A 27199-nucleotide genomic window follows, 5' to 3' on the forward strand; every position below is an offset into this window, starting at 1 on the left:
CCTGGACCAAAATATGACAACCACTGTTGAAGTTGACTGCTCAACAGAATTTTCTTTTACCATTCTATATTTACTGATTTACTTACTCAAGAATATTTATTGAGCTCCTAATCTGTGCTGGGGTCTTCCCTGGTGGCTCAGAGGTAAAGAATTCGCCTGCTAATGATTCGATTTGATCCCTGGGTTGGGAAGATGCAGATTTGATCCCTGGGTTGGGAAGACCCCTCGGAGAAGGAAGTGGCAACCCACTCCAGTATTCTTGCCTGGGAAATCCCATGGACAGAGGAGCCTGGCAGGCTACAGTCCATAGTGTTGCAAAGAGCCGGACACGACTTAGCAATTAAGCAACAACAACAACAATCTGTGCTGGGCACTGTTATTTGGTATCCTGAGAGCAGAATTAGCTGCATCTAAAGGTCAAGGGCTCCTGTTCAAGCCTGGGTCTTAAGATGTGTGATTTTGGTAATGGCTGCCTTGACATCCTTGTTTCTTAGAGTGTAAATGAGGGGATTGAGGATTGGTGTGAGAATAGCATATGCTACATTGCCCATGATGTGGAAGTCAAGGGGCAGGTCAGCCCTGTAGGCCACATAGGCTACGGCAATGGATGAATAGTAGGTGCCGACCACCAAGAGGTGGGAGCTGCAGGTGGAGAAGGCTTTGGAGCGTCCTTCTCGGGAGCCGATGCGAAGCACTGAGGCCAGGATGTGGGCATAGGAGAGAAGCACCAGGAGAAGGGGCAGGAAGGACACCACCATGGCGATGCAGAAGCCCATGAGGGTCTGGGGGGTGGTGTCAGAGCAGGAGGCTTGAACTAGAGCCAGATGATCGCAGAAGCAGTGGTAGATTCTAGCAATGTTGTCATATGCCATCTGGGAGGTCTTCACTACTGCTGGGATGGGCAGAAGGAGGGCAGTGAGCCAGGCACTGGCTGCCAGGGCAGCGTTGGTCTGCGGGGTCATGTGGACAGGGTAGTGCAGTGGGCGGCAGATAGCCACATAGCGGTCATAGGCCATGACCACCAGGATGAAGGCTTCAGAGCATGTAAAGCTTTGGAAGAGGTACATCTGCAATAAGCAGGAAGTGAAGCTGAGAAAATGGTCCCCAAACAGGAATAGGGACAGCATCTTGGGGACAGTGGTTGTGGTGAAGAGGATGTCCAGGGCTGAGAGGTTGATCAGGAAGAAGTACATGGGCTTGTGGAGGCTGGGCTCTGCCACCACAGCCACCAGGATCAGGGCGTTACCCGTGAGGATGAGAAGGTAGAAAAGGAGAAAAATCAAAAACACAGGGAGGAAGAGGGACTCTGGCAGAGAGGGGATGCCCACCAGGTAGAAGACTGGTGAGCCACCTGCTGATCCATTACAGGTTGTGGCCTCCATAGTGAGCCAGAGCTGGATTTCTGGGAGATGGGCAGCTGGAACATCTGGACACTGGAATATCTGGAAACAATAGAATCAGAGGATTATGGAATGAGAAATCTACAATATTACACTCTAGTCAAAATATAAAAGTAATATTACAACCAGCTCTTGAGGACTGATTAGTAGGTTGTGGTGTTAACTCCTACCATATGAACCCAAAACTTCTACCTCCTTTCGTCAAACTAATTATTAATTAACTAATAACCTACCAAATGAAAGACTTTCTATGTTCAGCTGACACAGTGATGAAAATGGAGAAGGCAGGCAAAGTCCTTGAACCCATGCCTCTTCTTTTGCACTCAAAGTTCCACCACGTTGCTTTGGAAGGACTGCTTTCTCCAAGGTTCTTTGCAGCATGCTATTGCTCACATAGTTATCAAGCTTATTCTTCTCTTGTAAGCCTCGAATAGTGGTTCTTCCCAACTCCTTCTAAACTAGGTGTCAGTACTTGCATTTCTGTGTAGAATATAATAGATCACGCTAGCCCAACACTTCCACTGCAGCCATTAGGCAAACCTGAGTGAATTACACAAATCATATTTTTCAGTAATTTGCAGAAACACAGGTGCAAGAAGGATGCAATGAGTTGGATTTCCAGGTAGGAGCGGTCCTCCAAAGTGAACCTACGATCACCAGCTCTTTTCTTCTCTGGGAATATGACTCTGAGATTACTCCATCCCTGATGTTGCTTCTGATAAAATATCTTTCATGCCACTGAATTATAAAAATGCCAAATATAGACATGTCCAGCCAGGTTTGTTTTTTTTTCTTTGTAGACAGAAGGGGCAAGAGCTTGCCCAAGATTACACAGCAGAGCTAGGACCAGAACCCAGACCTCTGACTGCCAGACTAAGTCTATTTATTCTATGTTATGGCTTCTGGAGAATCTAGAACTTAAGTTTTCATGTGGAGAGAGATTGGACAACAATTTTCTCTTTCTGTCTCCTTTTCTAAGATGATATTGTCAACAACAACCCTAAATTCCAAATTGCTCTTAGGTTTCTTAAATGTGGAGGGAGGCATGATTCCCTGTAAGTTGGTGAAGGCTGGTAAAATGTCTTTGTAAAAGACACCTGAAATAAGCCACTCCGTTGTGAAGTCTTCCTTTAAAGAAAAAAAATATTCTAGAGGTTTGCCTCCATTAGCTAAGCAGAAAAGCAGAATTCCTGCACCTTGCCTTAAAAGAATGAACCCTCAGCTGACCAGATCCAGTCTCCCAAAGCCAATCACCAGGTTTCTCTCACACCCAAGTTGATGCAAATCACCTTTATTTTCTTGCATGTTGTAAGAGCTCAGAGAAGTCAATTTTGGATTGAATGTCACTGAGTTCAACTGAGTTGGGGTTTGAGGGGCAAAAATTCAGAGCCATCAAGTCCAACTCCTCCCACCTCTGGCTCATTTCTATTAAGTGGGGGAGACAGATACTGAGTCTGAAGCCCGGAAACTCTTTTCTTAATGTCAACTGACAATTCATAGTAGAGGTAGGTCTTGCACCCAGTGTCCAAGCTCCCATCCAGTATTCATTAAGGACTTTTTGTGAGAGATGGTCCCATAGCCTCCATTTGAAGCTTATCTTCTTATAGCCTTATTTCTCCTGACTCTATCGTCAAATGGCAACTCCTTGCTCTTGCCTCATTCTTTTTCCAAATTAAGCTCCAGTGTTCCCTCCTCCAAGAGGACTTTGTTGATCTCAGCTGGCTTGGAGGTCTCTTTCCTGGCTCTCACTGTTCACGTGCTTTTTTCGGTCATCGCTATGATCACGATAGATTGTCTCTTCTCTGTCTGTTGATTTGTTTGTGGCTCCATCAGACTGGGAGCCCACGGTTGTAACTAGGCCTGATATTCTATTTAATGAAGCACCAGCACCCTTCTTAGGAACTTGGGGTTCCAGAGACAAGGGCCAGAATGCAGTTTCCCAACAGGCTTTGATTTGCTACTCACTCATAAAATTAGAACAAAAGGATCATTAGCAATAAATAGTCTAACTGCCTCATGCGAAGAGTTGACTCACTGGAAAAGACTCTGACGCTGGGAGGGATCGAGGGCAGAAGGAGAAGGGGACGACAGAGAATGAGATGGCTGGATGGCATCACCGACTCGATGGACATGAGTTTGAGTGAACTCCGGGAGTTGGTGATGGACAGGGAGGCCTGGCGTGCTGTGATTCATGGGGTCGCAGAGAGTCGGACACGACTGAGTGACTGAACTGAACTGAACTGAACCCTTTTCTTATATAGCAGGGAACACAAAAGGTGGGGGGCTCAGTAGCAGGCTGTCATTTGCCCACGGTCACACAGTAAGTGAATGACAGAACCAGAATTAGACCATCAGCAGGGCTGGATTATCACTTTGAGTCCAGGATAACTAAGCAATGAGCCCAGTTTGCCTCATCTACTTGGGGCCACAAGACAGATCAGTATGTTGATGTTTATTTGCTCATCCTAAAGGCACTGATACACTTTCCTTCCCTAAACTTCTGCTTGGCAGAGTGGGTCTATGCAACAAACCAACAAAACATGTGTTTAGGGTGCTAGCTAGATAACAACATGAAAAAATGTTAGTGTTCGATATTTTAAAAAAGCATAATTTGATGTAACAACACAGCAAAAATCGGAAAAATTTTTGACTTCTTTACATTTATTTTGTGGTTTAGATTAAATAATTTTATTTTGAATACATATTTCAGGGGGTGTTTTCAGGACTTAAGGGCACTAAACATTGTTAGAAGACCATTTCTTTGGTCAGTATTATCTATGAGCCAGTTACAGAGCTGGCGGGGACAGAGAAGAACAGAAAAACCAATCACTCAATGTCCAGCCTGACACCACGCATTTCTCTTCCCATCATGAAATCTTGCCAGGGAGTGGTTATGCCCCTTCAACAAAGGAGAAACTGAGGGTTGAAGAAAAACAGATATTTGTTCAATGAGGGGTGAGAGCAGAGGTTGTTCTGGAGCCAGCCTGCTGGCAAAAGACTGTGCCCTGCCTGGCAGCCCAGAGTCCTGGCCCCTTGCTTGCTGTGACTTTGGGCCTCAAGGCCTCAGTCTTCCCATCTGCAAAAGGAACACCTTGGGAGAGATAATCTCCTTCCACTCAATACACACTTTTTAGTGTCCCCTCTGGATTTGGCCCCACAAACGGTCTGAGCTGAATGCCTCCTGGCCTAAGACTCTAGAAGAGAGAGTAAGATTCTCCCATTTATTAAGCTCCTGGTGCATGCTTCATTCTTTATAGTCATTTTGTCACTGTACCTCTCTACAACTCCCAAATCCATGCCATTCTCTCATATTTCCCCTACCCCATGCTATTCCCACAGCAAAGGAGAATAGGTGTGAATTACAGAGTGTGGGTTGATGACGTGGAATTGGAAGGGCCTGGGTTTCCCTTCTGGCTCTGCCTCTTTCACTTCCCCTCTCTGAACTGCAGCTCTCTCCTGTGTGACTCACAGTGCTGATGGACACCTTGTCGAATATTCCCATTTCTTTTACCATCCTCAGCCTTGCTTCCTTGTGAGAAACTCTTACAAGCTCATAGGCCTCTTGCTTGTGACTGCACATCCCTGTCTGTCCCGCCAAGGTGGCTGACCTGGGGTCACATATTCAGACTGTGTGTGCACACGGGGATCCGGATGCTAGCACAGCACGTGTGTACGCCTGGGCTCCTGGCCTCCCTGAGCTTGCCTGCCCATCCACCCCAGACTTTTCTCCCTTCTGAACACTCCCTCCCCAGCCCCGCTCACCTGCTATGCCTGATCCACCTTGGTGTCTTCTGTGGAGTCATCACACTTGGCCCCGGGGAAAGAGCCAGGTTGGAGCCGAGCCATGGCCCATTAAAGCCCAGAGCCAGGCCCTGTGGGGGTGCTCTCCTTCAAGTTGGCTCCCCTATGGGACCCCACCTCTGCCCACTGGGAACACTTCCTAGGGTGGAATGGGGGACTTGGCCCTTGGCTTTGCAGATAATGAAAACAACGTCATTAACCATCCTCATGGGTCCCAGAACTTTATCACTAACAAAGCAGTTTGATTCCTGTTTTCCTAGCTGGTCTCACAATAGCCAGTAGGATGATTCCTACTATATCGCATTTGAGGAAACTGAGATTTGGAGAAGTAGAGTGACTTGACTTAGGTCACATGGGTTGCTGGTGGCAGAGCTGGGATTTGGACCCCAAATCTGGTTCAGCAGTGCATCATCTTGTGGCTGAGACCTGAGTTCTTCCCAATGATGTCACCTTAAGCTCACTGAGCCTTCCTTCCCTTATCTTGTAAGAGAGTGTAAGGGGCTACTGGGAAGATTTTGTGCTTAGCCCGGTGTCTATCACAAGATAAACATTCAATTAAGTGAGAGCTATTATTATTTTTTTCTGATTAAACAAATAGACTGCAACATTGACTTTAAACACTTTGCTTGATGAATGGAAGGTGAATATTTTGCTAATAGTCGAGCTTTATTTATTTGGCTGTGTTGGGCCTTAGTTGCCTCATGCAGGACCTTCTGTTGTGTCTTGTGGGCTTAAGTGCACCATGGCATGTGGGAATTTATTTTCCAGGACAGGGATTGAACCTGAGTGCCCTGCACTGCAAAGTAGATTCTTAACCACCGGACCACTAGGGAAGTCTCCAGAACTATTATTTTAATGAACTTAACTAGGAAACCCTGTCCCATGATTAGAATATAATCGGTGATGCTATATGTGAGGTGGGGGTCTCACCCCCAGGCAGTGCCAAAGCCCGTTCCTGCCTCAGGCTTTCTGATTCTCTCCTTTGGTTCCACAGCTCTCTTTCCGTTATTCTTTCACTAATGTGTGCAAAATGTTAAAAAAAATTTTTTTTTAAATTTCACAAGTAACAAGTAGATCTCATTGTTAAATATCTTCATCAATTCAGAGCTTTTTTGAATAAAAAATGGAAATTTTCTTCACATCAGCCCTTTCGCACAGTTCCCCTTCCCTCCTCACAAGTCATCACTATGACCGATTTGGTGTGTTCCTTTCAGACCTTTTCTAAACATTTGTATGTGCATAGCTTTGCTTGGAGAATCCCAGGGACGGGGGAGCCTGGTGGGCTTCCATCTATGGGGTCACACAGAGTCAGACACGACTGAAGTGACTTAGCAGCAGCAGTTGTGTTTTGCTTTTAGCATAAGTGGAATCATTCTGTACTTATTGTGTCACTTATATTCTAACTTAATAAGTCTTGGAATCTTTCTATGTCTGATCTACTTCATTCTTTTATCTGATATTTGGTGTTTGATGGTATGGGTATTATATATTTTAATAATTATCCTGCTAGTGGATATTTGCGCTATATCCAATTATTGATATTATGAACAATGTTATAATTAACATACTTTTTTTAAAAACTTACTTTTAATTGGAGGCTAATTGCTTTACAATGTTGTATTGGTTTCTGTCATACAACAACATGAATCAGCCATAAGAATCCATATGTCTTCTCCCTCTTGAACCTCCTTCCAGCCCCCACCCCATCCCACTCCTCTGGGTTGTCACAGAGCAGCAAACTGAGCTGTCTGTGTTATAGAGCAACTTCCCACTAACTATTGTACACGTGGGAATGTATATGTTTCACTGCTACTCTCTCACTTTCTCGCACCCTCTCCTTCCCCCACTATGTTCACAAATCTATTCTCTATGACTGCATATCTATTCCTGCCTGAAATAGGTTCATCAGTACAGTTTTTCTAGATTTCATACATATGCATAGGTTATTTGTTTTTCTCTTTCTGGCTTACTTCACTCTGTATAACAGGGTCTAGGTTCATCCACCTCACTACAACTGGCTCAGATTTGTTCCTTTTTATGGCTGAGTAATATTTCATTGTAAAAATGTACCACAGATTCTTTATCCATTCGTCTGTTGATGAACATCTAGGTTGCTTCCATGTCTTGACTATTGTAAATAATACTGCAATGAACATTGGGGTACATGTTGTCTTTTTGAATTATGATTTTCTCAGGGTATATGCCCAATAGTGGAATTTCTGGTTCATCTGATAGATTGATTCATAATTTTTAAAGTAATCTCCATACTGTTCTCTGTAGTAGCTATGTCAGTTTACATGTGCAGTGAAAGAAGATTCCCTTCTCTCCACATCCTCTCCAGATTTATTGTTTGTAGATTTTTTTGTTGATGATCATTCTGACTGGTGTGAGGGGATCAGTTCAGTTCAGTTCAGTCACTCAGTCATGTCTGACTCTTTGTGACCCCATGGACCACAGCACGCCAGGCCTCCCTGTCCATCACCAACTCCTGGAGTTTACACAAACTCTTGTCCATCGAGTCAGTGATGCCATCCAACCATCTCATTCTCTGTCGCCCCCTTCTCCTCCTGCCCTCAATCTTTCCCAGCATCAGGGTCTTTTCAAATGAGTCAGCTCTTTGCATCAGGTGGCCAAAGTATTGGAGTTTCAGCTTCAACATCAGTCCTTCCAATGAATACCCAGGACTGATCTCCTTTAGGATGGACTGGTTGGATATCCTTGCATCCAAGGGACTCTCAAGAGTCTTCTTCAACACCACAGTTCAAAAGTATCAATTCTCCAGGGCTCAGCTTTCTTTATAGTCCAACTCTCACATCCATACATGACCACTGGAAAAACCATAGCCTTGACTAGATGGACCTTTGTCGGCAAAGTAATGTCTCTGCTTTTTAATATGCTGTCTAGATTGGTCATAACTTTCCTTCCAAGGAGTATGTGTCTTTTAATTTCATGGCTGCAATCACCATCTACAGTGATTTTGGAGCCCAGAAAAATAAAGTCAGCCTCTGTTTCCACTGTTTCCCCATCTATTTGACATGAAGTGATGGAACTGGATGCCATGATCTTAGTTTTACCTCGTTGTAATTTTAATTTGCATTTCTCTAATAGTGAGCGATGTTGAGCACTTTCTCATGTGTTTGTTGGTTATCTGTACATCCTCTTCAGAGAAATGTCTGTTTAGGTATTCCACCCATTTTTTGATTGGGTTGTTTTTCTGGTGTTGAGTTCCATTAGCTGCTTATATACTTTGGAGATTAATCTTTTGTTGGTGGTTTCATTTGCAGTTCTTTTCTCCCACTCTTTAACATACATTTGAGGGGCACATATGCCCAAATATATCTCTGAGATAGATTCTTAGAAGTAGGAATTCTGGGGTGAGCAGTAAGTAGATTTTGTTTTATTTTATTTATTTCTTAAAATTCATTTTTATTGGAGTACAGATGTTTTGCACTGTTGTATTAGTTTCTACTGTATGAATAGATTTGATTTTATTTTATAGATTTTAAAATCTGCATGTGTGCATAGACAGGGATGGTCCCAGCTTCAAACCCACAGAGTCTGAGAACACTGAGAAGAGACTTCCATAGTGAAACTCTACTCACTATAGATTTATAACTGCAGGATGCAAGGTTACTAAGCCTTGGCAGCTGAGTACAAAACTTCATGGAAACCAGAAACTGGTACCGCAGTCCCTCCTGATCTAATGAACTTCGTGATGGAGCTGAAGGTGGTTTTGAAAGTTTCTTTGAATAACAAACGAGAACTATATATGTCATCTCTTCCTCTCCAGATCTACTCCTTTTGATCAAAGAGAAAAATTTGAGTTGGGGATAAATTTATACATGTGGATCTCTACTTCTGGATGGTAAAGGTAAATGCTGAAATTGTTTCTGGGGGAGATAATCTAACCATTCTTAAGTAAAAGACAAAGAATTTTATAGAATAACCAGATTGTTAGGTGGATTCTTTTGTTCTGTTTTCTGTTTCTCAGACACTACAGAACTCCTTAATAAACAAGCAGAACCAGCTTTTGGCAGGCTTTCTGGGATGTTATGGATGACACTAATTGAAAAACTTGGAAACTTGGGCCAGAAGAACCTACTTGGAGTACAACAGTTAAGTCAGAGAAAACAAGCACAAACCAAGATTTAGATTCCTTTTAGGTTTCTAACTTTATTTTGTTTTACTAAAGAAAATGAACCTAAATAGAAGAGCTAAACAGTTGGCTGAGATTTCCATGTAAAAAGTCAATATTCTAAAACTTACTATTATCACATTATGGAATAAAATATTATTTATTTATTTACCTCTGAGAATAAAAATGTTCTCAAACTTGAGGAAATTACTGGTTCTTCTATAACTATGGTGACAAATAGTCACCATAACTTTTTTAAACCTGTTTTCGTCGCTCAATGACAGCTCTGCATCAGTACATATTGCTGAAAGCCAGCCAATCAATCAGTCACTCAGCAACTGCTTCACTCCAGTAACTACACTTGCATGGCTAAAGGCAAACCAACCCCTAGATACTCCTACTCCTGAAAGTCCACCAACCCCTAATCTCCACATTTTCCACAACTCTATTTAAGATCAGCTCCCTGTGTTGCTCAGAAACAAACCATGCCAGAAACTATAGCTTTCCTGTGCTTAAGCTAGTGATGAACTCAGCTTTTCCTTCCAGATGTTATATGGTGGTCTCTTTTAACATTTCTTATTTATGTCTCTGTAGATGGTATTGATGTCTTTCTTTTCATTTTTATTTCAGTAATTAGCTCTTCTTTCTTTTTTCATGGTCAGTCCAGATAAAGTCCTGTCAAATTTGTTGATACATTTAAAGAATCAGTGTTGGTTTTGTTTATCTTCTCTGCAGCTTTTCTATTCTCTTTTCATTTATTTTCAGTCTAATCTTTATCATTATTTCATGCCTACTGCTTTGAATTTAGTTTGTTTTTCTTTTCTAATATCTTAAAGTTAAAAATTAGGTTATTAATTTTGAGATTTCCCCTTTTAAATGTAAATATTTATATAAGTATTTACAGCTATAAATTTCCTTCTAAGCACTGTTTTGGGCTTCCCTGGTAGCTCAGCTGGTAAAGAATCCACCTGCAATGCAGGAGACCCCAGTTCCTGAGTCAGGAGGATCCAGGGATAGGCTACCCACTCTAGTATTCTTGAGAGTCCCTGGTGGCTCAGACAGTAAAGAATCTGCCTGCAGTGTGGGAGACCTGGGTTTGATCCCTGGGTTGGGAAGATCTCCTGGAGGAGGACATGGCAACCCACTCCGGTATTCTTGCCTGGAGAATCCCCATGGACAGAGGAGCCAGGCGGGCTACAGTCCATGGGATTGCAAAGAGTCTGGCACTACTGAACGACTAAGCACAGCACAGCACAAGCACTGTTTTAGCTGCATCTCCTAAGCTTTTCATTTTCCTTCATCTCAAAATATTGTCTGATTCCCATTGTGATATCTTTTTTTGACCCATTGGTTATTTAAAAGTGTGCTGTTTAATTTCTAAATATTGTGAAACTAGTATTCAGTAATGGGCTTCTCTGGTGTCTCAGACAGTAAAGAATCTCCCTGCAATGTGGGAGACCTGGGTTTGATTCCCTAGTTGGGAAGAGTCCCTGGAGGTGGGTATGGCAACCCACTCCAGTATTCTTACCTGGAGAATGCCCACGGCCAGAGGGGCATGGTGGGCTACAGTCCACAGGTCGCAAAGAGTCGGACACGACTGAGTGACTAAGCACAGCACAGCACAGCAGTGACAGCCTTTATCATTTTAAAGAAAGCATAGAAAAAGTGTGCATATTATTTTTAAAATGTATTGCTTAAAACCATAAAAAGTTAGTGTAGAAATAATGAAGTCAAAGGTGAAACTAGACAAGGTTAGTGTGAACAATTCTGGCAATATACTTGAAAAAACATAAGAAGAACATAAATTAAAGTGAACCATGTTATTTGGAATACAAAAAGAAAGAACACAATAAGAATTTAGTATACTATAACCACTTCATTTACCATAAAGAATATAAATAATCAATGCATAAAAATAGTATTACAGGGACCTCCCTGTCTGTCCAGTGGTTAAGAATCCACACTTTCACTGTGTGGGAGCGTGAGTCTGATCTCTGGTCAGGGAACTAAGATCCTGCATACCGTGAAGTGTGGCCAAAAAAAGAATGTTACATAAATATGCTTCCCTGGTAGCTCAGCTGGTAAAGAATCCACCCTGATTTGATTCCTGGGTCGGGAAGATCCCCTGGAGAAGGGATGGGCTACCCACTCCAGTATTCTTGGGCTTTCATGGTGGCTCAGATGGTAAAGAATCTGTGAGCAATTCAGGAGACCTGGATTCAATTTCTGGGTTGAGAAAATCCCCTGGAAAAGGGAACAGCTACCCACTCCAGTTTTCTGGCCTGGAGAATTCCACAGACAAAGGAGCCTTGCAGGCTACAGTCCATGGAGTCGCAAAGAGTCGGACATGACTAAGCAACTTTAACTTTCAAGGAAGAATTTTCACTTTGCATAAGTGATAAGTAAAGTCAGCTTTAGAATTCAACATTCTAATTAAGTTTAAATGTATTTTAAACTAGTTTTTGAAATTTTAGAATCATTTTTTAAATTATTTTTTAATATTTCTTCTTCCCTCCTCTCCAAGTAACATTGAGTATCATTGAAATATGAAATATAGTACATAGAAGGCTCATGATATACATGCTTAATACATGACAGCTTGTGTCATTTAGCTGACAGATTTGATTTTTCTGACAAGAAGCTTTGGTAGCCATTTGTGAGGACAGATTACTTTTAAAAAATCCGATCATCTCTGCCTGTAATACAGCTTGGCTTATGTGATTACTCCAATGCTTAGTTGATTTTTGTTTGTTGTTGTTTTTTTAGGTCTCCACTGGGAAGAATCAGTAACATTAGGACTATTAGTTGTGTACCCTATGACTCAGGATGAGCACTACATTTTTAGGTTAAAGTGAAATTGATTTTCAGGAAGTATTTTCCTGATGGAAGTACACCTTATCTGCATTTAATGCAAGAAGGTTCTGAGGGCTATAAACCTGACTCAAGTAGGACCTTAAGACTGGCAAGCAGTCATCCTATATGTCCCTGCTTTGTTCCCTTGTCTTCTTTTCTACATGTCTTTTTCATTCCTTCTCTTCTCAGTCCACGGATACCTATTCCCATTGTCACTACAGCTAATGAGGAGAGAAGTCCCGCGAGTTCTATCCTGTCTTCCCTCACCTACCACCATCTGTGCTCATGCCCTGCCTAGGAAGTTGGTCTGTTCCCATGAACTTTTCATGCCCCTTTCAATAATGTTCCCTTCTGCCTCATATCACCAATTTTTTTATTCTCTCCTGGATTATTTCCATCAGTGTACAAATATGTTGTTTTTACTCCCATCTTAAACTACTGATTAAATTTTTATTTTTTAGGATTCAAAAAAGTTTAAAATAGAGATAGACTGTGATTTTAGGGGGTAAGAAAAGGACGGTAAACAGACATTTCTCCAAAGAAGACATAAAGATGGCTAACAAACACATGAAAAAATGCTCAACATCCCTCATCATCAGAGAAATGCAAATCAAAACCACAATGAGATACCATTTCACACCAGTCAGAATGGCTGCTATCCAAAAGTCTACATGAAATAAATGCTGGAGAGGGTGTGGAGAGAAGGGAACCCTCTTACACTGTTGGTGGGAATGCAAACTAGTACAGCCACTATGGAGAACAGTGTGGAGATTCCTCAGAAAACTGGAAATAGAACTGCCATATGATCCAGCGATCGCACTCCTGGGCATACACACCGAGGAAACCAGAATTGAAAGAGACACATGTACTCCAATGTTCATTGCAGCACTGTTTATAATAGCCAGGACATGGAAGCAACCTAGATGTCCATCTGCAGATGAATGGATAAGAAAGCTTTGGTACATATACACAATGGAGTATTTCTCAGCCATCAAAAAGAATGCATTTGAATCAGTTTTAATGAGGTGGATGAAATTGGAGCCAATTATACAGAGTGAAGTAACCCAGAAAGAAGAACATCAATACTGTATATTAACGCATATATATGGAATTTAGAAAAATGGTAACCTGAACCCTGTATAAGAGACTGCAAAAGAGACATAGGCATTTAGAACAGTCTTTGGGACTCTGTGGGAGAGGGTGAAGGTGGAATGATTGGGGAGAATGGAATTGTAGCATGTATATTATCATAAGTGACCAGTCCAGGTTCGACGCATAAATTTTCCTCTGTTCAAAAAAAAAAAATAAAATAAAATAAAGTGTTAACTCAGTAAAAAAAAAAAAAAAGAAAAGGACGGTAAATGACAAAATAAGTTCATTAGGAGGAAAACAAAGTTCAGTATTTATAAGACGTAACAGTGGAAACAGTGGCTGACTTTATTTTTCAGGGCTCCAAAATCACTGCAGATGGTGATTGCAGCCATGAAATTAAAAGACACATACTCCTTGGAAGGAAAGTTATGACCAACCTAGACAGCATATTAAAAAGCAGGGACATTACTTTGCCAACAAAGTCGGTCTAGTCAAGGCTATGGTTTTTCCAGTGGTCATGTATGGATGTGAGAGTTGGACTGTGAAGAAAGCCGAGCCCTGAAGAATTGATACTTTTGAACTGTGGTGCTGGAGAAGACTCTTGAGAGTAGACTCTGGTCAGCACTACAGTGAAATCTCTCCTTCTCCAATGGGAGCAGTTTAGGGCTTCCATTCAATCAGTTCACATCCATCGTGGTGTTAACTCCATGAGGACTCCCAGACAAACAGAAACAAGTGCGTAGGTTAACAGTATTTATGGAAGACATTTTTATTGATATCTTGGATTAGATATTGCAAGGAGATCCAACCAGTCCATTCTAAAGGAGATCAGTCCTGGGTGTTCATTGGAAGGACTGATGCTAAAGCTGAAGCTCCAATACTTTGACCACCTCATGCAACGAGTTGACTCACTGGAAAAGACTCTGATGCTGGGAGGGATTGGGGGCTGGAGGAGAAGGGGACAACAGAGAATGAGATGACTGGATGGCATCACCAACTCGATGGACATGAGTTTGAGTGAACTCCGGGAGTTGGTGATGGACAGGAGGACTGGCGTGCTTGGGGTCGCAGAGAGTCGGACACGACTGAGCGACTGAACTGGATTAGATATTACCCTGGGTTCCTGCTGCCCCTTGTGCTTCCCTCTGAAACATCATCTGCCTCATTACACTTTTTCCGCTCATGTCTGTCTTCCTCACCAGACTGCGAGTGAATTGAGGGTGGTGATGGTCCCGAATTACCTCTGTCTTAGCTTTTACAGTATAGATTGTGCGGGTGTGCATGCGTGCTAAGTCGCTTCAGTTGTATCCAATTCTTTGGACCCTTTGACCGTAGCCTGCCAGGCTCCTCTGTCTGTGGGATTCTTCAGGCAAGAATACTGGAGTGGGTTGCCATGCCCTGCTTCAAGGGATCTTGTCGGCCCAAGGATTGAACCCACGTCTCTTACGTCTTCGGCATTGGCAGGCAGATTCTTTACCATTAGCACCACCTGGGAAGCCCACTATATAGATTAATACTTCCCAGATGCTCAGTAAAGACTTCTTAAATGAATGGACAAATGAAGAAAACTATATTCAGCAGCTTGATGCTTACCATGGATGTGAAAACCACCACCATCCATTGTACCCATGGGAAGACTTTGACCAAACCTTGAGAACTACTCTCAGAAAGTCTGCCCAGTGGAATGATGCCTTGGCAGAGGTTATAATAAGATACAATATTCATACAGAGCAGAACTGTATAAAGCCTAAATATAATAGTTTAATTGTAAAGAAAATACTCATGTCACCATCACTCAGGAGAGAATGAAACAGTGACAACACCTCATAAGCCCCTCGGCAGCCCTCTCCGAGAACAACCCTCTCCCTCTCCTGCAGAAATAACCATGATTTTGATGTTTGTAATAAATATACCTTCCCTTTTCTTCATAGTTAATGACATCTGTGTGCACTGATTTAAAAAAATGTATTTAGCTTTGCCTGTCTTTAAGCTTTCTACAACTGAAATCATATCACATGTGTCCTTTTGAGTCATGATTCTTTCAGTACTGTGGGATTCTTCTAGGTTGTTGCATGTATACATAATTCCTTCATATTTCATTGGCATATAGTGTCACATTTTAGGAACACTTCACAAATTGGGGAAATGCTGCTGTTGCTAGATCATAGAATATGTGTGTCTTCAGCATCACAAGAGAATGATGAAGTGTTTTCAGAAACGGCTGTACCAATTAGCACTCCCGCTCTCCGCGTGTGAGAGCTCCATCCATCCACATCCTAGCCAACCCGGGTATCATCAGACTTTGGCATTTTAGCCGGTCTGATTGGTTTCTAGTGGTAACTATTTGCTGTTGTAATTTACACGTCTATTACTAAAGAGCTTGAGCACATTTTCTTATATTTATTGGACATTTGTTTATTCCCTTCTGTGCAGTATTTTGCTCTAGCAGTATTTTTTTATGGCTTGACTACCTGTTTTAAAAATTGATTTGATTTTCTGTATATCCTGGCTATGAATCTTGAGTCTTTTTATTGATAATATACATAAGAAATAACTTCTTTTCTTCTGTAGCCTGGCTTTCCAGTCTCTTTTTGGTGCCTTTGGATGAATAGAAATTTTACATTTTAAAGCAGTCAAATTTATGCTTTTTTTCCTCTACATTTAGTTTTAAAAATCTTACTTAAGAAATACTTTTCTTCTCCAAGATCAGAACTATAGTCTCCTATACAGTTGCATAGTTCTGCCTTTCATATTTAGGTTGAGATTGTTTTTTGTGTGTGTTTGAGGTAAGAGACAAATTTCATCTTTTGACATGTGGATATCTGATAGTTCTAATACTGTCATACACTGATCTACAGTGTCCTTTATATATCAATTGCCCATATATCCAAGGGTCTGTTTCTGGGCTCTTTGCTGTTTTTCAATGATCTACATGCCTATCTATGTCTTAATAACTACTTTGTCTGCATTCTTGTCTTTATTCTTACTTTAGACCTATTATCTTAAAAAATCTACTTGATACTATTAAGAAGATACTTTACATACTCTGACATTCTTATTTCTTTCCACAAAAGGATTGATTTCATTACTTAGCTTTTCATTAATTTTGGAAAGGGAAGGTCCAATAGTGCATTTTTGGCCCTGCTATAAGTCATTGTTTCCTTCAAAGAAATTTTTTTATGGCATTCTCTCTTCTTAACACACAGGTATCCTGGGTGCAGGATTAACTATATCTAAGAGATGGGCTCCAAAATCACTGCAGATGCTGATTGCAGCCATGAAATTAAAAGACGCTTACTCCTTGGAAGGAAAGTTATGACCAACCTTGATAATACATTAAAAAGTAGAGACATTACTTTGCCAACAAAGGTCCGTCTAGTCAAGGCTATGGTTTTTCCCGTGGTCATGTATGGATATGAGAGTTGGACTGTGAAGAAAGCTGATCGCCGAAGAATTGATGCTTTTGAACTGTGGTGTTGGAGAAGACTCTTGAGAGTCCCTTGGACTGCAAGGAGATCCAACCAGTCCATTCTAAGGGAGATCGATCCTGGGTGTTCATTGGAGGGACTGATGCTGAAGCTGAAACTGCAATACTTTGGCCACCTCATGCGACGAGTTGATTCACTGGAAAAGACTCTGATGCTGGGAAAAGTTGGGGGCAGGAGGAGAAGGGGACGACCGAAAATGAGATGGCTGCATGGCATCACCCACTCTGTGGGCATGAGTTTGAGTGAACTCCGGGAGTTGGTGATGGACAGGGAGGCCTGGCGTGCTGTGATTCATGGGGTCGCGGAGAGTCAGACACGACTGAGCGACTGAACTGAACTGAACTGAAGAGATGGGAATCCCAGACAACCTGACCTGCCTCTTGAGAAACCTGTATGCAGGTCAGGAAGCAACAGTTAGAACTGCACATGGAACAATAGACTGGTTCCAAATAGGAAAAGGAGTACGTCAAGGTTGTATATTGTCACCCTGCTTATTTAACTTATATGCAGAGTACATCATGAGGAACGCTGGGCTGGAAGAAGCACAGGCTGGAATCAAGATTGCCAGGAGAAATATCAATAACCTCAGATATGCAGATGACACCACCCTTGTGGCAGAAAGTGAAGAGGAACTCAAAGGCCTTTTGATGAAAGTGAAAGAGGAGAGTGAAAAGGTTGGCTTGAAGCTCAACATTCAGAAAACGAAGATCATGGCATCTGGTCCCATCACTTCATGGGAAATAGATGGGGAAACAGTGGAAACAGTGTCAGACTTTATTTTTTGGGGCTCCAAAATCACTGCAGATGCTGATTGCAGCCATGAAATTAAAAGATGCTTGCTCCTTGGAAGGAAAGTTATGACCAGCATAGATAGCATATTAAAAAGCAGAGACGTTACTTTGCCAACCAAGGTCTATCTAGTCAAGGCTATGGTTTTTCCCGTGGTCATGTATGGATGTGAGAGTTGGACTGTGAAGAAAGCTGAGGGCCGAAGAATTGATGCTTTTGAACTGTGGTGTTGGAGAAGACTCTTGAGAGTCCCTTGGACTGCAAGGAAATCCAACCAGTCCATCCTACAGGAGATCAATCCTGGGTGTTCATTGGAAGGACTTATGCTAAAGCTGAAACTCCAATACTTTGGCCACCTCATGCGACGAGTTGACTCACTGGAAAAGAGTCTGATGCTGGGAGGGATTGGGGGTAGGAGGAGACGGGGACGGCAGAGAATGAGATGGCTGGATGGCATCACCGACTCGATGGACATGAGTTTGAGTGAACTCCGGGAGTTGGTGATGGACAGGGAGGCCTGGCGTGCTGTGGTTCATGGGGTCGCAAAGAGTCGGACACGATTGAGCGACTGAACTGAACTGAACTGAAGGATCAAACGTCCTTAGAATGCCCTAGGTTTTGAGGACATGCCATTTTGGTGATGGCTGCTTTGACATCCTTGTTCCTCAGCGTGTAGATGAGAGGGTGGAGGACAGGTTGAGAATAGCAAACACCACGTTGCCCACGATGTGGGAGTTGAGGGGCAGGTCAGCCCTGTAGGCCACACAGGCTACGGCAATGGATGAATAGTAGGTGCCGACCACCAGGAGGTGGGAGCTTCAGGTGGAGAAGGCTTTGGTGCGTCCTTCTTGGGAGTCGATGCGAAGCACTGAGGTCAGGATGCGGGCATAGGAGAGAAGCGCCAGGAGAAGGGGCAGGAAGGACACCACCATGGCAATGCAGAAGCCCATGAGGGTCTGGGGGAGTGGGGTTGTGTCAGAGCAGGAGGCTTGAATTAGAGCCAGATGATCTCAGAAGCAGTGGTAGATTCTAGCAATGCTGTCATATGCCATCTGGGAGGTCTTCACTACTGCTGGGATGGGCAGAAGGAGAGCAGTGAGCCAGGTACTGGCTGCCAGGGCAGCGTTGGTCTGCAGGGTCATGAACACAGGGTAGTGCAGTGGGCGGCAGATAGCCACATAGCAGTCATAGGCCATGACCACCAGGATGAAGGCTTCAGAGCAGGAGAAGCTGGTACATCTGCAGGAAGCAGGCAGAGAAACTGAGGTAGTGGTCCCCAAGTAAGAGAAGGGATAGCATCTTTGGGACGGTGGATGTGGTGAAGAGGATGTCCAGGGCTGAGAGGTTGATCAGGAAGAAGTACCTGGGCTTATGGAGTCTGGGCTCTATCACCACGGCCACCAGGATCAGGGCGTTACCCACCAGGATAAGCAGGTAAAAGGACAAGAAGGTGAAGAAGACAGGGAGGAAGAAGACGTCTTGTAGAGAGGGGATGCCCACCAGGTAGAAGATGGGTGAAGAGTCTTTTGATCCATTACAGGCTGTGGCATACATGGTGGGAGAGAGCTACATGCCAGGGTGACAGGCAGGCAGAGCATCTGGAAACTAGATAAAACAGAAGTTCGGAAGGAGAATTCTGTATAGTGCACTCTATAATGATTGCAATCCAAATCATTTATGCTGTCATTCTTCCATCTTAACCCACAATTTTCTCCTTCCTTCTTCCATAGTGTATTTAGTAAGTACCTACAATGCACAAGGCTGTGAGAAGGTAAATAAGGCACATAAGGCCCCTGCCTTTACAAGGCTTAAGTTCTAATAGAAGGATGGTGGGTTTAAAAGCAAACCACATAGGATTTCCTTGGTGGTCCAGTGGTTAAGACTTTGTACTCCCAGTGCAGAGGGCCTGAATTCAATCCCTGATCAGGGGACTAGATCACACATACTGCAATGAAGATTCCCTATGTGGCAACTGAGACCCAGAAGAGCCAAATTAATACATAAATATTTTTTAAAAAGCCAATCACATGGTTAATTATTAGTTATTGCTATGATAAGTGCCTTGAAAGAGCTTCTGTTCCTTCTCTGCTCCACGTCCCACTTCTCTGTCATCAAGGGCATTGTAGTTAACAGATATTGTTTAATAATTAGGATCATGTGGCCTCTATGCTGTTAGTCCCCAAACAATGCTGAAAATCCTCTGTGATGTACTCCCGGCACTCACGAGACCAGTCATCCATTCATTAATCTTGATTTAGGAATGCATATCCTGTCTCCAAGCACTTACCCCCATGCCCTAGATTAACTATAAAATCGTCCCAGTGGCCCCTCCATGGTGCATAGTGCAGCTATGAATTGCTCTAGATTCAATTTTCCAGATTGTTGTCTGCTTGATCCTGATAAGTTACCCTATAATAAAACCACCTTGTAAGTTCAGTCAGTTCAGTTCAGTCGCTCAGTCGTGTCCGACTCTCCGCGACCCCATGAATCACAGCACGCCAGGCCTCCCTGTCCATCACCAACTCCCAGAGTTTACTCAAACTCATGTCCACAGAGTCGGTGATGCCATCCAGCCATCTCATTCTCGGTCGTCCCCTTCTCCTCCCACCCCCAACCTTTCCCAGCATCAGGGAGACGCCGGCCCCGGCGGCGCAGACGGCAGACGCGAGAGACGCCGGCCCCGGCGCAACCGACCACGCAAAGAGGCGCGGCTGTGAGGAGCTACCTCACGCCTGAGGCCAGGGCCGGCGGCCGAGAAGAGTTACCCCACGACCAGTAGGCGGTGGCTGCGTGGGCGCAGGAGGGCCAAGAGGAGCTACTCCACGTTCAAGGTCGGGGGGGGGGGCGGCCTTGAGGAGATACCCCCTCATCCAAGGTAAGGTGCAGCGGCTGCACTTTCTTGGAGCAGCTGTGAAGAAATATCCCACGCCCAAGGTAAGAGAAACCCAAATAAGATGGTAGGTATTGCGAGGGGGCATCAGAGGGCAGACACACTGAAATCATAATCACAGGAAACTAGTCGATCTGATCACATGGACCACAGCCGAATGTGGTCCACTGGAGAAGGGAATGGCAAACCACTTCAGTATACTTGCCTTGAGAACCCCATGAACAGTATCAAAGGGCAAAATGATAGGATACTGAATGAGGAATTCCCCAGGTCAGTAGGTGCCCAGTATACTACTGGAGATCAGTGGAGAACTAACTCTAGAAGGAATGAAGGGATGGAGCAAAAGCAAAACCAATACCCAGTTGTGGATGTGACCGGCGATAGAAGCAAGGTCTGGTGCTGTAAAGAGCAATATTGCATAGGAACCTGGAATGTTAGGTCCATGAATCAAGGCAAATTGGAAGTGGTCAAACAGGAGATGGCAAGAGTGAACATAGACATTCTAGGAATCAGTGAACTAAAATGGACTGGAATGGGTGAATTTAACTGAGATGACCATTATATCTACTACTGTGGGCAGGAATCCCTTAGAAGAAATGGAGTAGCCATCATGGTCAACAAAAGAGTCCGAAATGCAGTACTTGGATGCAATCTTAAAAACGACAGAATGATTTCTGTTCGTTTCCAAAGCAAACCGTTCAATATTACAGTAATCCAGGCCTATGCCGCAACCAGTAACGCTGAAGAAGCCGGAGTTGAACGGTTCTATGAAGACCTACAAGACCTTTTAGAACTAACACCCAAAAAAGATGTCCTTTTCATTCTAGGGGACTGGAATGCAAAAGTAGGAAGTCAAGAAACACCTGGAGTAACAGGCAAATTTGGCCTTGGAGCACGGAATGAAGCAGGGCAAAGGCTAATAGAGTTTTGCCAAGAGAATGCACTGGTCATAGCAAACACCCTCTTCCAACCTTGTAAGTTACCCTATAATAAAAAGATCCATTGATCATATGGAGCTGCCTGCCTCATTTTACAGTCTCAGAATGTCTTCTCAATTTGGAGGGTACTTTTTATTCCCTCCATCCTCCAACACTTGTTTTTCTCATCTGTGTAGTGATGGGTTTAGAGGAAAAGAACTCTGAGGGGTTTCTAATCAGATGAACCCTTTCCCAAGTGTCTGCTCTGTGTCTGGCGGAGCACATGTCACATGGCCCATGACCCAAAGGGAGAGGGTGAGGGTGAGGGCTCTCCCCTCTAGTGAGTACCTGCTGCCAGCCAGGGGCTTTATCTGCAGCATATCCTGAGGGCCTTAGTAGTCAAGTGTGTGCACTGTGAGTCAGAAGGGACCAGATTCCCTTCCCAGCTCTTAACTGCAGCTAATTTCCTTCATCTGTGACCCCCGGGGTTGCAGAGTTCTGCAGAGAGAATGCTGAAGCAATGCTACACAAGAGCCTGGAACAACTATAAGCCCCAAGTGGGCTACTGTCTCCAATGTTGCTGCTGCCATCAGCCTTGCTTTCCCATGGGAGGCCTTGGCCAGGACGATTTGAATCCCACCTCTGAGCACACAGACCTGACAGGGTTTGTGGTCCAAGGTTCTGCAGCACACATGCACACAGCAAACCTGGCTCCTGGTGCCTACCTGTTGTGTACATCCAACTAGTCTTCCTGATCCCTGGTCCCAGTTCTATCCCTCCTTCCCACATCCTTGCCCTGTCTCCACACTCTGGTCTTTGCTGAGCTCTGGCACGTCACCCCCAGCTCACTCACCAGCCAAGTCCTGTCTACCTTGATGCCTCTCGTGGTGTCCCCTATGTGTCTTCCAACCTGGCTGGCAGAGAAGATCCCGGTAGCAGATGGGCTGTGGCTAATTAAACCCCTAACCCTCCCTTTCGGCCAGGCCTGCTGGAGTACTCTCCCTCGAGGCAGGGCTCCTTTGGGGCACTGAGCCTCCCTACTCACCCAGGATTGACTTCTTGGCCCCTCCTAGAGTTTGTGTTGGGATGGGATTTACCTCTGAGATTTGCCGATAATGAGAACAACATTGTTAATAGCCCTCATGGGTTCCAGAACTTTACACCCAATGGGGCAGCTTTTACTGACATTATTCCATTTGGTCCCCAGAACAGTCAAGGGAGACAGGCAGGTCACGAGGAGGAAATTGAGGTCCAGAGAAGTGAAATGACTTACTGATGCTTATGCTAATGTTCAGTATTAAAGTTACATGGCAGACCCAGAACTTCAACCCCAGGACTGTACTCTGCATATGGATCAGGGCAGAGGGTCTAAATAGGGTCCTGGGTTTGAATACCAGTTCTAATATATTTTAGCTATGGTTGGGAAGATCCCCTAGAGAAGGGATAGGCTACCCACTCCAGTATACTTGGGCTTCGCTGGTGGCTCAGACAGTAAAAATCTGCCTGCAATGTGGGAGACCTGGGTTCAATCCCTGGGTTGGGAAGATCCGCTGGAGGAGGGCATGGCAACCCATCCCAGGATTCCTGCCTGGAGCAACCCCATGGATGGAGGAGCCTGAAGGGCTAATCCACGGGCTCGCAAAGAGTCAGACACAACTGAGTGACTAAGCACAGCTTGTCACTTTAGGCAAGCTACTTGAACTCTGAGTCTGAGTTTCTCCATCTATAAAACGGAACATAATAATATTACCCATCTTATGAGTTTTTGAGAGGATTTAATAAGATAAATTGAAGAAAGAAGGGAAAACCACTAGACCACTCAGGTAAGGCCTGAATCAAATCCCTTATGATTATACAGTGGAAGTAAGAAATAGATCTGAAAGACAGAGTGCCTGATAAACTATGGACAAAGGTTCGTGACACTGTGCAGGAGACAGGGATCAAGACCACCCCCAAGGAAAAGAAATGCAAAAAGGCAAAATGACTGTCTAAGGAGACCTTACAAATAGCTGTGAAAAGAGAAGCGAAAAGCAAAGGAGAAAAGGAAATATAAACCTATTTGAATGCAGAGTTCCAAACAATAGCAAGGAGAGATATGAAAGCCTTCCTCAGTGATCAGTGCAAAGAAATAGAAGAAAACAATAGAATGGGAAAGACTACAGATCGCTTCAAGAAAATTAAATATACCAAGGGAACATTTCATGCAAAGATGGGCACGATAAAGGACAGAAATGGTATGGATCTAACAGAAGTAGAAGATATTAAGAAGAGGTGGCAAGAATACCCAGAAGAACTATACAAAAAAGATCATCACGACCCAGATAATCACAATGGTGTGATCACTCACCTAGAGCCAGACATCCTGGAATGTGAAGTCAAGTGGGCCTTAGGAAGCCTCACTACGAGTAAAACTAGTGGAGGTGATGGATTCCAGTTGAGCTGTTTCAAATCTTAAAAGATGATACTGTGAAAGTGCTGCACTCAATATGCCAGCAAATTTGGAAAATTCAGCAGTGGCCACAGGACTGGTAAAGGTCAGTTTTCATTCCAATCCCAAAGAAAGGCAATGCCAATGAATGCTCAAACTACTGCACAATTGCACTCATCTCACATGCTAATAAAGTCATGCTCAAAATTCTCCAGGCCAGGTTTCAACAATATGTGAACCATGAACTTCAAGATGTCCAAGTTGGTTTTAGAAAAGGCAGAGGAACCAGAGATTAAATTGGCAACATTCGTTGGATCATGGAAAAAGCAAGAGAGTTCCAGAAAAACATCTATTTCTGCTTTATTGACTATGCCAAAGCCTTTGACTGTGTGGATCATCACAAACTGTGGAAAATTCTGAAAGAGATGGGAATACCAGACCACCTGACATGCCTCTTGAGAAATCTGTTTGTAGGTCAGGAAGCAACAGTTAGAACTGGACATGGAACAACAGACTGGTTCCAAATAGGAAAAGGAGTACGTCAAGGTTGTATATTGTCACCCTGCTTATTTAACTTATATGCAGAGTACACCATGAAGAATGCTGGGCTGAATGAAGCACAAGCTGGAATCAAGATTGCCGGGAGAAATATCAATAACCTCAGATATGCAGATGACACCACCCTTATGGCAGAAAGTGAAGAGGAACTCAACAGCCTCTTGATGAAAGTGAAAGAGGAAAGTGAAAAAGTTGGCTTAAAGCTCAACATTCAGAAAATGAAGATCATGGCATCTGGTCCCATCACTTCATGGGAAATAGATGGGGAAACAGTGGAAACAGTGACAGACTTTATTTTCTTGGGCTCCAAAATCACTGCAGATGGTGACTGCAGCTATAAAATTAAAAGACGCTTACTCCTTGGAAGAAAAGTTATGACCAACCTAAAAAGCATATTAAAAAGCAGAGACATTACTTTATCAACAAAGGTCCATCTAGTCAAGGCTATGGTTTTTCCAGTGGTCATGTATGGATGTGAGAGTTGGACTATAAAGAAAGCTGAGTGCCAAAGAATTGATGCTTTTGAGCTGCGGTGTTGGAGAAGACTCTTGAGAGTCCCTTGGACTGCAAGGAGATCCAACCAGTTTACCCTAAAGGAGATCAGTCCTGAATATTCATTGGAAGGACTGATGCTGAAGCTGAAACTCCAATACTTTGGCCACCAGATGTGAAGAACTGAGTCATTTGAAAAGACTGATGCTGGGAAAGATTGAAGGTGGGAGGAGAAGAAGATGAGGTGTTTGGATGGCATCACTGACTCAATGGACATGAGTTTGAATAACCTCCAGGAGTTGGTGATGGACAGGGAGGCCTGGCGTGCTGTGGTCCATGGGGTCGCAGAGTCAGACATGACTGCGTGACTGAACTGAACTGAATGAAAAAACAGACACAAAGTATTTGGAGTGAAACACAATTATGTGAAAATTACTCCAGGAGTTTTGTTTGCATTTTCTAGCAATACCCAGGGGAGAGGCTGCCTGCATACATTCAGTTTCTCAGGCGACTAGTGATGTTCATCTCCTGCAGGGGAAGATGCACTTTTCATGGGCTCTTAGGGTCTCTAGATGCCTAAAAGCTGGCTTTATAGATATTGTACTTCTATAGGAGGTCAACAGCTGGCATCCAAGCTTAGACTGCTTGGTACCCAGTAGTTTGTTTGCTCTACTTACAAAGTTGCTCTCTTATTCCCTTTCCCCCAAAAAGGAAAGCAATGAGGGTCAGGGTCACCACACCTCTATCTTAGGGTATATGTGTGTGAGTTGTTAGCAGCCAGCACTCAGCTGCTAGAAGACAGACCACTGTCGACTCCAGTCTATCCCTTGAATCTCTCAGATTCATTCACTTTTTAAAAAGTTTTTCTAACATGGACCATTTTAAAAGTCTTTATTGAGTTTGTTATAATATTGTGTCTTTTTTTTATGTTTTGGTTTTTTGCCTGTGAGGCATGTGACATTTTAGGCTCCCCAACCAGGGACTGAACCCACATCCCCTGCACTGGAAGGCAAAGGTCTTAGCAACTGGACCACCAGGAAAGTCCTAGATTCATTCAGTTTTCACAAGTTCACTCCATTTGGACATAGGGTTTCCAGAATTCTGACTGGTGACATTTTCGAAGGAAATTTCCAAGAAAAAGATTAGTTGAATTAATGACTGCCCCTGCTGCTGCAGTTGGTCCCAAGGCTGTAAGCAATCCTCCTCTTCTTCCTCCTCTTTCACCCATTCTAGCTCCCTGTCCCCTTTTCCTTCACATTCAATCATTTCAGTGGATCTAGATGGAGTCCCTTCTAGCATGATCCAGATCTTCATCCTTGTCAGTTCTGAACCCCTGGTTGCTATTCCTCATCATGCTATGGTTGTTTTCATGGTCCATTAAGAGTTACAGTTGGCAGAAATAAGACATGCTACTTGCCTGAGTGCCAACCTCCCAGTCCCATTATGGAAGAGCAGTTTTCCTTCCTCCTGAAGATCACGGTAAATTGCCCTTGTTAACTCCTTTTTTTTACTGCTGGTCTACTCTCACAGTAAGCTTAAAATGACCAGGCAGAAGTTGTAGCTTTAAATTTGGTGAGATTTATTTTGTCTCCAGTTGAATCAGGCTGCTTAATCCACAGAGGTCAGAATCATCAGGACTGGAAACACAAATTTCCCCAGTGGGGTCACTGAGGGTAATGATGAGTGGAGCCACTCTAACTTCCACCCGCCAGTTCTTGGCAGGAAGCATCACTTTTTAATGGACATCCAAACTGAAAATGGATCCGTTCCATTGGACAAGAACACGGACCCTGTTACCGCTCCCTGACTGGAGAAGCTAGTGGTTTTCTTATGCAATCTTTTCAAGCCTCTCCCCCAACTGTATTGCTGATTCATGAATATTTGCTAACAAACAAGTGATATCAATGCCAAAAACAGAAGAACTTACAGGAAAATTTTAACATTGAATCAAATGCTAACTTCTTGGCCCCCTCAGTCCCCTCCCCTGTTGCTTCTCTCGGTCATATTGCCTTATAGTATTTCTTTGGGTCTGACTCTCCAGTTAAACTGTAAATACCACAGGAGCAGCAAATAGGTCTGGTTTATTTCTGTGCAGATCAAGTAAAGATTTTTAATATGAATCACTGAATGATCAAATTTTACTCATCATGTTAATGACTGGGGGAAATTGTGAAAATCAATTATTCTGTAGCACCAGTGGGAAGACTTCTTGATCCATTATTTGAGGACCAGGTTTTAGGTGTCTGATCAACCAAATGAAGTCAATTTGGGTTCTATAATTCATTTAAAAATGTTTATTGTGTTTATTCTGTACTGGGCACTGTCATTTGTGTCCAGGGAGCTGAATTAGTTGGAA

General features: G+C 43.5%; 1 protein-coding gene and 1 pseudogene across 1 annotated transcript; both read right to left on the reverse strand.

Annotated features, from left to right (window-relative positions):
• Positions 1 to 431: 431 nt before the first annotated feature.
• On the reverse strand, positions 432 to 1382 carry LOC129554026 (olfactory receptor 2AT4). Its single transcript, XM_055422679.2, has one exon. The coding sequence runs from the start codon at positions 1380 to 1382 to the stop codon at positions 432 to 434; it is 951 nt and encodes a 316-aa protein (XP_055278654.2).
• Positions 1383 to 18149: 16767 nt separating this feature from the next.
• On the reverse strand, positions 18150 to 19112 carry LOC129554027 (olfactory receptor 2AT4-like; annotated as a pseudogene).
• Positions 19113 to 27199: the final 8087 nt, after the last annotated feature.

This window comes from Moschus berezovskii, chromosome 14 (genome assembly GCF_049115385.1).
Source record: "Moschus berezovskii isolate FMDL1 chromosome 14, NW_MosBer_1.0, whole genome shotgun sequence".
Classification (NCBI taxonomy): Eukaryota; Metazoa; Chordata; class Mammalia; order Artiodactyla; family Moschidae; genus Moschus; species Moschus berezovskii.

Bases quoted from the DNA above. Each gene is read 5' to 3' on its own strand.
- LOC129554026 (XM_055422679.2), bottom strand. From the start codon at position 1,382: ATGGAGGCCACAACCTGTAATGGATCAGCAGGTGGCTCACCAGTCTTC.